This window comes from Rhinopithecus bieti, unplaced genomic scaffold (genome assembly GCF_001698545.2).
Source record: "Rhinopithecus bieti isolate Rb0 unplaced genomic scaffold, ASM169854v2 scaffold_44049, whole genome shotgun sequence".
In the NCBI taxonomy this organism is placed as follows: domain Eukaryota; kingdom Metazoa; phylum Chordata; class Mammalia; order Primates; family Cercopithecidae; genus Rhinopithecus; species Rhinopithecus bieti.
The window spans coordinates 5,177-16,105 of record NW_016817618.1 but is presented as its reverse complement, the minus strand read 5'-3'; the positions used below and the strand labels follow the sequence as shown (position 1 = coordinate 16,105).

At 34.7% G+C, this 10,929-nt stretch overlaps 1 protein-coding gene across 1 annotated transcript in view; it reads left to right on the top strand.

Moving 5' to 3' along the window:
• Positions 1 to 1,163: 1,163 nt before the first annotated feature.
• LOC108517965 (probable ATP-dependent DNA helicase HFM1) overlaps positions 1,164 to 10,929 on the top strand; it is a gene marked incomplete at its 3' end in the record, with an annotated part of 14,936 nt that continues 5,170 nt past the window's right edge. Inside the window, 7 exon segments of the mRNA XM_017856100.1 lie at positions 1,164 to 1,242; positions 1,489 to 1,604; positions 3,428 to 3,507; positions 4,426 to 4,501; positions 4,503 to 4,530; positions 10,389 to 10,498; positions 10,687 to 10,718. Of these exon segments, the coding sequence (XP_017711589.1) occupies positions 1,164 to 1,242; positions 1,489 to 1,604; positions 3,428 to 3,507; positions 4,426 to 4,501; positions 4,503 to 4,530; positions 10,389 to 10,498; positions 10,687 to 10,718 (521 nt within the window).

The following is a 10,929-nucleotide window of genomic DNA, read 5'->3' as shown; positions in this document are numbered from 1 at the left end:
ATCTCTGTCTTCTTCTACTATGGTCACAGAGTGGCCTTATCTGGACATTTATATTCTCAAAATTGTTTGCTCAATTGGGAATACTGTGGTTTAGCTGTCAGCTTCCAGCTGCCAGGTATTTTCTTTTACTTTATCAGTACCCAATACATTGATCTGTTTGGCCCTAAGGACCAGCCATTGCCTCATATATTGTGCAGCCTCATCCATTTACCCTAGGCTGCAGTGTGTATATTATCACTGTCTAGATGTGCCATGACTTGGAAAAGCTTGATTGAACAATGGTACCGAAAATGAAGAGTAAAGGACCAAGAAATGTTGTAAAGGTTTTCAAGCTCTCCACTATCTCCAACATTTCTGGTTCATTTAAAATCTATGTTCCAGCAAAATAAGCTGATTTCAGCTCTTACAATCTGTGATTTGCTGCCTTTGGGTATTATGCCCTCCATCTGGAATATCTTCCCTTGGTCTCATTCTCATGTTCACATTTCTGTCTGTCCTTCAAGGACCAGTTCAAACATCTCTCTCCTTCCCTGTGCTACTAGTGAGAGCTAAGATCAAGAAAAGCTGATTTAAAATATAATAAATGAAGAATAAATTATATATTTGGATATATTATAACTTAGAAGAGTCAAGATGGAAACAGTCTCTCTTTTCTGTGAATTCATGNTATATATATATATACGTGCGCATGCGCGCGCGCGCACACACACACACACACACACACACACACCAGGGAGGTTATACACACCAGGGAGGTCGAGAGAAGCTTGTAGGTGGCTCGATGTTTCTTGTTGGGACTAATAGTGGGGCAGGGACTAACTTATCGAAAATATGTTTTAAAATTACCAGGCATGGTGGTAAGTGCCTGTAGTCCCAGCTACTTGGAAGGCTGAAACAGGAGGATCTCTTGAGCCCAGGAGATTGAGACTATAGTACTAATTATCATGCCTGTGAATAGCCATGGCACTCCAGCCTAGGCAACATAGCAAGACCCTATCTCTTTATTTAAAAAAAAATTATGTGGATTACAAAACACTTGAGGAAGTATAAAATCAATATTTTGTATTGTCTGAAAGGAAGGAAACTAGATAAAATTAATTATATTAAATTAACAATAATAAATGCAGTGACAAATAGGTTTGTTTTCCTATATTAATTTAGGAATGACTGCCAGCAAAAAACCTGGGAACCGAGAATGCAATCATCCTTGTAAAAGTAAACATACATGTGGACATGACTGCTGTGAGTTCCTTAAAACAAGTTTATTTCAAGTGTTCAGAATTGAAAGGTCTTTGGTGGATAGTAATGACATCCTAATTATCTATGTATGATATTTATATTATGCAACTTAATAACTCAAATAATTTTCTCTCTGTTTTGTGGGCAACATGAAAAGGTAAATACTAGATTTGAAAATTTAAAGAAATTTGACTTTATAAGAATAAAATCTGAAGTTTAACCTAAAGAATCTGAAGTTTCTTTTCGTAGGTAAAATTGGTGTTGCACAGAAGTCAGAAATTAAAGAGTCAACAATTTCTTCATATTTATCTGATTTAAGAAACAGGAACTCTGTTTCATCTGTTCCTCCAGTTAAATGTCTGAAGGTTAGTTTTAATAACGTTTTCCCTTTGTTCTGTAATTAAATTTATATAAATATTCTTTGTTCTGTCTATCAATTAGGTAGGTATCCACAGTGTACTTTAGAATTACTTGTGGACTTGACTAAGAATATTACCATTATTAATAATCCATCTTCCCTTTCTTCCTTCCTTTTTTTCTAAATCTTTCTTCTTTCCTTTCATCTTCATTAAGCACCAAGAATATGCCAAAGTGCTAAGATATAGTGATGAATAAGACAGTCTTACTCTCAATCATAGAATTTGTAGTTGAGTGAGAAATACAAATAAGTAAACATGCTTTTTTAATATAGTGTGATGAGTGATTCTGTGACAGAAGTACAACACACTTAAGTTTAGATAGAAAATGTACTCAATCCACATTTGATGGATCAAGAAAAGATTCCTAATAGATGTGATTGAGACCTGAAGGATAAGCCAAGGATGGAGGGGCAGGCACCAGAATGATAGTGGGGAGGGATAGCTAAATATTCCAGGCATAGAGATTATACAAAGATCCAGAGGTAATAAAGAAAGAGAGAGATAGATCTTTAAGTAAACTCTTTATCAGTAATACAGTATGTCTAGGGTTCAATTACAGGTAAAGGAGTAGAGAGAGATGAGGCTGAAGAGGCAAGTAGGAGCTAGATCATGCAGACCTTTTTGCTATTTTAAGGAATTAGACTTTATGATGAAAGTACTGAGAAGCCAATGAAAGGTTTTAACCAATGACATGATCAAAATTGTATTTTATAAAGGTCACTCTGACTGCAATGTAGAAAAAGGATTAGAGGATGATAGAGTAGGAACAAAGGGCCTCATTAGGTGGTTTTTACAATAATCTAAGCAAAATAATGGCCTAGTTTAGGGTAGTGGTCATAGCAATGGAGAGAAGTGACTAGATTAAATTATTTTTCAGAGGTAGAATCGCTACCTTGCTACTTCGTTGGTTATAAGAGACAAAGTAGAAGGAGCAGTCAAAAATGATGCCCAGCTTTCTGGCATTAGCAACTGGGAGAAAAGTAGGGCCTCATTTGGGTAGATATTCTGAAGGAAAAGCAAGTTTGCCAGAATAGGGAACAGGATAAGTTCAACTTGGGAAACACTGAATTTAGAGGACCTGCAAGATATCTAGATAAAGATGTCCTACAGACAGTTGGATGTAACTTTGAAAATCAGGAGAGAGAGCTGAGCTAGAAGCAGAGACTTGAGAGTCATTCACATGTAGATGACAATTGAAGCCACAGGAATAAATGAGAACTTTGATTGAGAAAGTGTAGTGTAACAAGAGACCTAGTAAAGAACCATGAAGAATGCCAACATTTAGGCCAGACGTGGTGGCTTACGCCTGTAATCCCAGCACTTTGGGAGGCTGAGGCGGGTGGATCACAAGGTCAGGAGTTTGAGACCAGCCTGGCCAACATAGTGAAACCCCGTCTCTACTAAAAATACAAAAATTAGCCAGGCGTGGTGGTGGGTGACTATAATCCGAGCTACTTGGGAGGCTGAGGCAGAGAATTGCCTCAACGGGAGGCAGAGGTTGCAGTGAGCTGAGATTACACCACTGCACTCCAGCCTGGGCAAAAGAACAAAACTGCATCTCAAAAAAAAAAAAAAAAAAAAAGCCAACATTTAAGAAGGGCCTGAGTGAAATATTCGAGTCAAGAACTAACCTGAGTTTCTCCTAATTCGTTGATTTGGGGACTTTATGTACCACCAGGAATTTTGTTGTTTGGCTCATGTGTTACAAGTTATTGATGTGAAACTGATACTTGAACTTATGCTGATACTTACATTTGTTTCATTAATAGATACAGATGAGTAAATCTCAAAGTGTGGACCTTAAAGAGTTTGGTTTTACTCCAAAACCTTCCCTTCCTAGTATATCGAGGTACAAATATAATGTTAATATCTAAGGTAAAATATTTATCATAAACTCTGTTCCTGCAGGTAACCATTTATTCAGGGAAAGATAGTCACTGGCTACCATCAAATCACAGTTATCGTTTAGTTCCATAATGAAGCAATAACATCATAATGGTTTCATTATCTTTGATACCCTAAATTTATTTAGAACTCTACAGTTATGAAATAACACTCATTAAATCATCTCTTCCCTAGGAAACTACCTCTCCTATGTCATTCCCTTAGGTTCTCTCTTTATAGGGAATATAAACTAAGTGACAAGAGTATACTTTAAAAGTGGAAATGATGTTGGCATACAAAGTCTAACCTTTCCATTTAGAAGCTAAGTCCATGCTAATAATATCTCAGATTTATAATACAAAAATTATACATTCGTGCATTATATTTTCTGACTTAAACAACAACATGGCCATAAAATGAGGTATTTTTTGTCCCATTGTATAGATGGAGAAACTGAAGTTCATATTCCTAGTTAACAAGCAGAAGGCCTCAGATGGTAACTCAGTGTTCTTTTCCTGTATCGTGATGCCTACAGGACAATCATATATGTAATTTCCCTTCCAGATAAGGGCATTCTACATGCAGGAATGACATTCAATATATTTAGCAACTAGTACAGAACAGGAACTGACTCATTGGAATAGATACCAGCAGTAGTTCTAGAGATCGTGGCTTTTGTTATCTAACTAAGGGCATGCAAAGAAGACTAAGTATTGGTCACTTCCATTAAATACCTGTTTATTTGCTACCCAGGCATGGTCCAGTTTTTCACAGAAGTGTTAAATGAATAAATCATTATTTTTATTTATATGAATAAATAGTTTTCAGGCTTAGATTAATTTTCATATTTTCTTTAACTTTTTATGGTTTTATCTTTATAAAGGTCAGAATATTTAAACATATCTGAATTTCCTATAAACGAGCAGTGGGATCAGCCTGAAATCTATGGAAAAAAGTTAGCAAGAACCATCTGAATATCAAGACAAAGGTAAATTACCATTGACACTTTACTTGAGAAAGTAATGCGCTTATTACTACTTTGAATTGACAAGTCGTGTTGTTGAACACCAATGCATCTGAAATTATTGTAATTATTAACTGGCAACCATTTTTCTCTAGATTACTGAAGTCATTTTCAATTCTTGGGTCTGTTATTCAGATGGTCTTACTCTATTTTTTTTTTTTAAATCTCTTCCTAACATACCATGCTTATTTTAATTTAAAGATACTAGAGGAAAATCTGAGCCAATAAGGGACCCTTGGTATATAGAGTATTAACCATACTGAATGATTACCCTTCATCATATTGTTAGAATTATTTAAAATAATTTATGTCTATAAACCTAGTCAGTTTTACAAATATCAATGTGACCTTGGGCCAAGTTATTTAATCTTTGGCTTTACGTCTTAACTTTAAGATGTAGGTTGTTGAAACTGGGTGACTTTAATATCCTCCAATTCTTAAACCTATGATTCTAAAATTCTATGTTAGTATAGAATATAACTTAGGTTGTGGGATATAGCTAGTTTGGAATCTGGATTTGCTTTTTTATCTGTCATTAAATTAATGAGAATAATAATATAAATTCCAACACTGCCTGGTCATCATTACTCGGTTCCTGCATTATAGAGCATAATTTCCCTGAATAATGCCTATTAATAGCAGTCCTGTTAAAACATGAGACATGTCCTATCCACTTCAAAGTGGACTGTATGTAGAAATGGTAAGCGTGGGTTTTCTGAAAATCATTTATGTGTTGGCATGGGCTTCTGTTGACATTCCTGTCTTTATGCTATCATTTTTTTTTCTTCATGTGTAACTTATTTTTCCTCTAGTCATAATTTAAATTTTACAGAGGCAAAGACTGGAGTATTTATACCACTGTATGATACCATGGCACCTATTAGGCCCATAATGAGATCAAGAAAAGGTTCCCTAATCTCAAACTGGAGAATCAGAGCATTTTATCCCCAACTTATTCAAAGCCTGGATATCATTACAATATAGTGGATAGGAAGTATAAAATTGTCAAGCTTCTTATATTTATCTGTGGGTTCAACATCTAGCCTCCTAACTTACTCCCTTCCTTATTCCTACTACTCTATTACCTGTCTTCTGCACACAAGAGCTTACCTATCCTTCCCTCTACTTACTTTTGTTTTCTATTTACATGGTTTTCCCTGCTTTTATTTCCCACTCACTATTCCAAATTCAATTTATATTATGATATTAAAGCCTCATCTAGATACCATTTTTTAAACACCCATAATAACTGTATCCCTGTTTTATCGAGTGGCCCATTTTTGAGTGGGCTACTTTTTTTTTTTAAGGAGGAGCTGTATGGTGTAGTAGTTAAGTTCACAGGATCTGAAAACAATATGTCCAAGTCCTAGCTCTGACATTTAGTGTAACCTTTCATAATCTGCTTAACCACTTTGTCTAAATTCTTTATCTGGTTATATTTTAGGGCTTTCGGGATTAAATGAGATAATGCATGAAAAGCTGTTATAGTTTCTGGTACTGTTAGTAATAATTAATTGAGTATGTTTATTATATTTTCACATATTAGTCTTTGGTGGCAAAACATACTTTAAATGTATTCAAATACTGCTTTTGAGAATGTTTTTGAAAAGCATGGCAGTTTTATCTTCTGTATTCCAATTTCAAAAGGGAAGAAGAAAAATGTCAAAATTATATAAGAAAGCATGTTGAATCATAAGACTTAAATTGAAAGGGACCTTGTGCAGTTTCTCATTTTATAGTGAAAGAAGCCAAGACTCCAAGAGATTAAATGACTTGCCCCAAAATTTCATATCTAATTAATGTCAAGGCCAGAAATAGATTCCATATCTTTTGATTCCCAGCCCAATGCCATTTCTTTAAAGTGAAATTGACTTTTAGTTATCAGTGGAGAATTGAAAATTGAACCAGTAGTATATGAACTCTTTCAGCTTTTCGCCCCACCCCTCAACTATATATTTCCCTGTCTCTGCATCCATCTGTAACCATCTATTTGTCTTAAAATAAAAATTATCTTTTCTTCCACTCGAGGCATATCTCTCCTCCTGTAGTCTTAATTCTGTCCAATCCTGCTTTCCCTGGGACTTTAGAAGATCATTGTCCATCTCCTCTTTCCCATATTTTCATTGTTTCCTCTCCACTGTGTGTTTCCCTTTAGCATATAAATATGCTGAAGTCTCTTCCTTCTTCAGCTTCATGTCCTCATCTAGTTGGTCATGACTTTTTTTTATTATAAATGATAACTGTTCTACTCAAAATGACTTAAGCACAAGAAAAGGAACCAATTATCTCAAGTAAACTGAAAAGTATCTGGCCTAATTCTGGCTAAATCAAGGCACTCATGTCTCTGGCTTTCTCTCAATCTTTTAGCTATGCCTGTTGCTGCTTGGCTTTACTTTTAAATAGGGTTTCTCACATGGCAGGTAGCCCCTAACTTTCATCTTACCAGTTTAGCAGCCTCAGTGGAAAAGGTAGACTTCCCTGTTAGGTTTGGCAGACCAGAACTCATTCTAACTGGCCTCATTTGAGTTATGTGTTTATCACTTGCTCAATCCCAGTAACCTGAGGATTGGGTCATTGTATACCTGTGGCCCCAGAGAAGGCAGGGCACCATGAATAATGGCCTTACTAGGATCCAGTGGAATTGTAGAAGTAGTTTCTTCAAAGGAAAGGGAGGGTACTGCCACTAAAAGAAGGGAAAGCATACCAGGCAGACAAAAACCAGAATTCTAGAGTCCCCATACCCTCTATCTCTTGCTTTCTCATCACAACAAAATTAATTGAAAGAGCAATTGACACTCAGTATGCTCATCACTTCCTTATACCCTAGTTCCTCTTTATTCATTAAAATTTGGATTTTCTCTGTATAACTCCTTTGAAATTGTTTTGTTCAGGCCATTTAGTGACTTCCTAAGTTCTGAATTCAGTGAACTATTTTCAACTGTTACTCTCTTTGACCTCTGTAGTATTTGATACTTCTGGTCTTTCATTTGGAAATCTCTCTTTGGTTTCAATTAAACCATTATATTGGTCTCCTGTTACTTCTTAGACTGCATGGGCTTTTCTTCCTGTTGATGTTGCAAAAGGATTCTTTTTTCTTTCTTTTATCTTTTTATTCTTCTCACGTCAAAAACTTTTCCTATACGATATCACCCAAGCCTGTGTCTTTAATCACTGACTATATTTTGATAATATCTAAGCCTGTATCTCCCATCTAGATCTTTCTTTCTAACTCCAAATCCATCTGTATAATCACCTTCCTGGACATATCCACCTAGCAGTTAACATATCAGACATGTCAGCATCTGAACTCTGTCTTCTTTGTACCTCACTCTGCACCTTCTCTTTTTTCCTTAGCTCAGTGAATGAACTCTTTTCTTTGTTAAGCTGCTAAAGGCAGAATGTCCTTCTAAATAGCTCACCCCACATGTAAATAACCACCAAATCTTAATTATTTTGCCTCCTGCACATCTCTCATATTTGTTATTTCCTCTGTATCCCTTCTGCTGATACTCTAGCTTAAGCATTCATTGTCTCTTATTTAATATAATAACTTACTTTTCTCTCTGCTTTCAGTCTCATTATCCTTCAATCCATAATATTCCAAGTGATCTAACAGACATATCTGGTTGTGTAAACCTTCTGCTGAAACATCTTCAATAGTTATCCTTTGCCAGTAAGAAAGAAAAACAAAACAAAAATCTCCTCAATATGGCAAATAAACTTCAACATGATCTAGCATTTAACTACCTGTGCAGACACAGTGGACCCTGCCTTCTCCTACTTTGTGCTCCAGAAATCCTGAAAACTTACAGTTCTCCCACAATTCTCGGTTCTCTCATATTGCTGTGTCTTTTACCTGGTGTTTTCCCTTCATGGCATAGGTTCCCCTTCCTTTTGCCCTGCCTCACAACCACAGCTCTATCAAGCTGAAATTTCAACTACTCTTCCTTCATATGCTATCACCTCAGGAGTCTGTGTGTCATGTGGTATCACCTTAGAAGAGTATGTCTCACTTCCATGGCAGGTTTAGATCCTCCTTCCTCTGCATTCCCATTGCACTCTGTACAAACTTCCATTTTAGTACATTGTGTGTCTCAGTGTGTGCAAATCAACATACAAAAGTAGAATAATGTGAACTGTAGTTATAGGTACGGTTGAAGAATAAAGAAGGGTTTGGACAGGTGAAGAAATCAATTGGTGGAGGATACTTAAAGTGGAGGAAACTCAGTGATATGCTGGAGCAAGTTTATACTGACTTATGAGAGGTGATTATTAAATTTTCAAGAATCTTTCAGCCATTATTAAAATTTAATTACATAAACTCTCAATTAAATTATGTTAAAACAAAGGCAAAATACTCAAAACTCATCACTTTCTAATTGTTCCACTGTATTTTACTGTTATCTGTGTTCTTGAGGTTATTTATCTATATGGTAGAAATGCTATATAATAGGGTGCTGTCGTGCATTTTTTCCCAACTTCTTATTCAATTATGTCACATTAATAGCTTGAAATCAGTTATGGTGGGAACATTTATACCATAGGAATCAGCAAACACTACCAATCTGGGTTTGATTTATTGTTTTGCTTATTTTTTAGACTCCAGAAAGTGAGGGATACAATTTTAATAGTGTAGATTAAACAAACGTGTGTTGTTATTGTAGCCATTACATTGTGAATAACACAAAAAATTGAGAGAATATTCTTCTAGTATTTGAAAATTACTATCTAATTCAGGAAAGAAGTTACTTAAGTCAATGATGAATGAGTGAAATCCCAACAGATGTCTTTGTTGTTTTATTAATACTTTCATCTTACTTGTTAGAGTCAACAAAATATCAAACAACATTCACATGAGAGCTACATTCATTTGTCACTTGCAACCATAGGTTGACTACAGATAAAAGAGTGGCAAAACTTAATGAAAACATTCAATGAGAATCAATTAGATATATGGAATTTACATGTAAGCATACCATATATGTTACTGTTATTTATAAAATGTGTGCTGTATAGCCTTTACATCAGTAAAGATTATAATAAACATATATGTATACATATGCATATGCTTTTGTAGAGGTAGCTATTAAACATTTATTAGCACAATACTATGTAAAACTGTACAACTAAAGGCATTTAGCCCCCCATAACAATCTTTTGAGGTAGGTACTGTTGTTGCCTTATTTTGCAGAATCATGAAGTTTGAATTACTGTCTAAGACCATACAACTAATAGAGAGGTGGAATTTTCACTTAGGTAGTTTGGCTCTAAATCCAGGCTGTAAACAATGAATAACAGAGGATTTTTTAGCAGGAGAAAAATAAATATTATTTATTTTGGACAAATATCTTTTATAACAATACTGAAAATTAACTTTAGGGAGAAGATATGGAGGAGGAAGACCATTTTAGAAATTATTATAATCCAATCTTGGAGTAGAGTTATTCTAATATGGGAATTAAGAGGAAAAATTAACTGCCTAAAAAATTTATTGAAACTTAAATTTAGTGCAACTTAATACAGTTAATAGAATTGGCTGAATGCAGTATTCAACAATGCTTGACACAATGCTTTTGAAAACTATTACTCAAGAACTCTGTTTAGTAGTTGAAAGATGTGTTTGATATATCAATAGACTACGATGCTTGTGGTTTAAAAGTACCTATAATCTTTTATACATACACATAACAGATTTTCTAGATATAACTATTCTACAACTTCAAATGAGAAAGTCTCTCAAACAGTGTTCTTCAACAGAAGTCTTAATATATCTGGAAACCAAAATTTGACAGATGCACATAAAAGCAATTCTCTATTTTCAGAAGTTTTGAATGTGAACTTTGAATTGGGAAATGAAGTTCGGGATGATTTTGATGAGGAAAACTTACAAGTTACTAGCTTTTCAACTGATACAGAGAAGACAAAATATCAGGTAAAATCATACTTAGCATGGAATCATTTCATTAGAAATTCTTTGAATATTTTTCATTTCAGCTCCTGGAACTAAATTTCTTTGCCTTTGTTGTGTGTGCTTGTTTAGTTAGATTTGGTTTGTTAAGATTGTAATTTTTAGCAAAACTGAAAATGTGACCCTTCTACACAGAACATTTCCCCCCTAAGGACAGAGATCAAGGTTATTCCATGATGATAATGTAGCAAATGAGCACTTTCTATTCTATTGCTCCTATCTCTTGTAAAAGTCAATTCAAATTGTTTATTCAATTTTCTCTCATGGAACAGACTATTTTGCTCTCCATTGTAAGATTGCAAATGGTCTGCTAATATTTGTGAAGGACAAAAAAATCCATTTTTAAAACTATTCATCTGTTTGCAAAGAAAATAACTTTTATTTTATTTTATTTT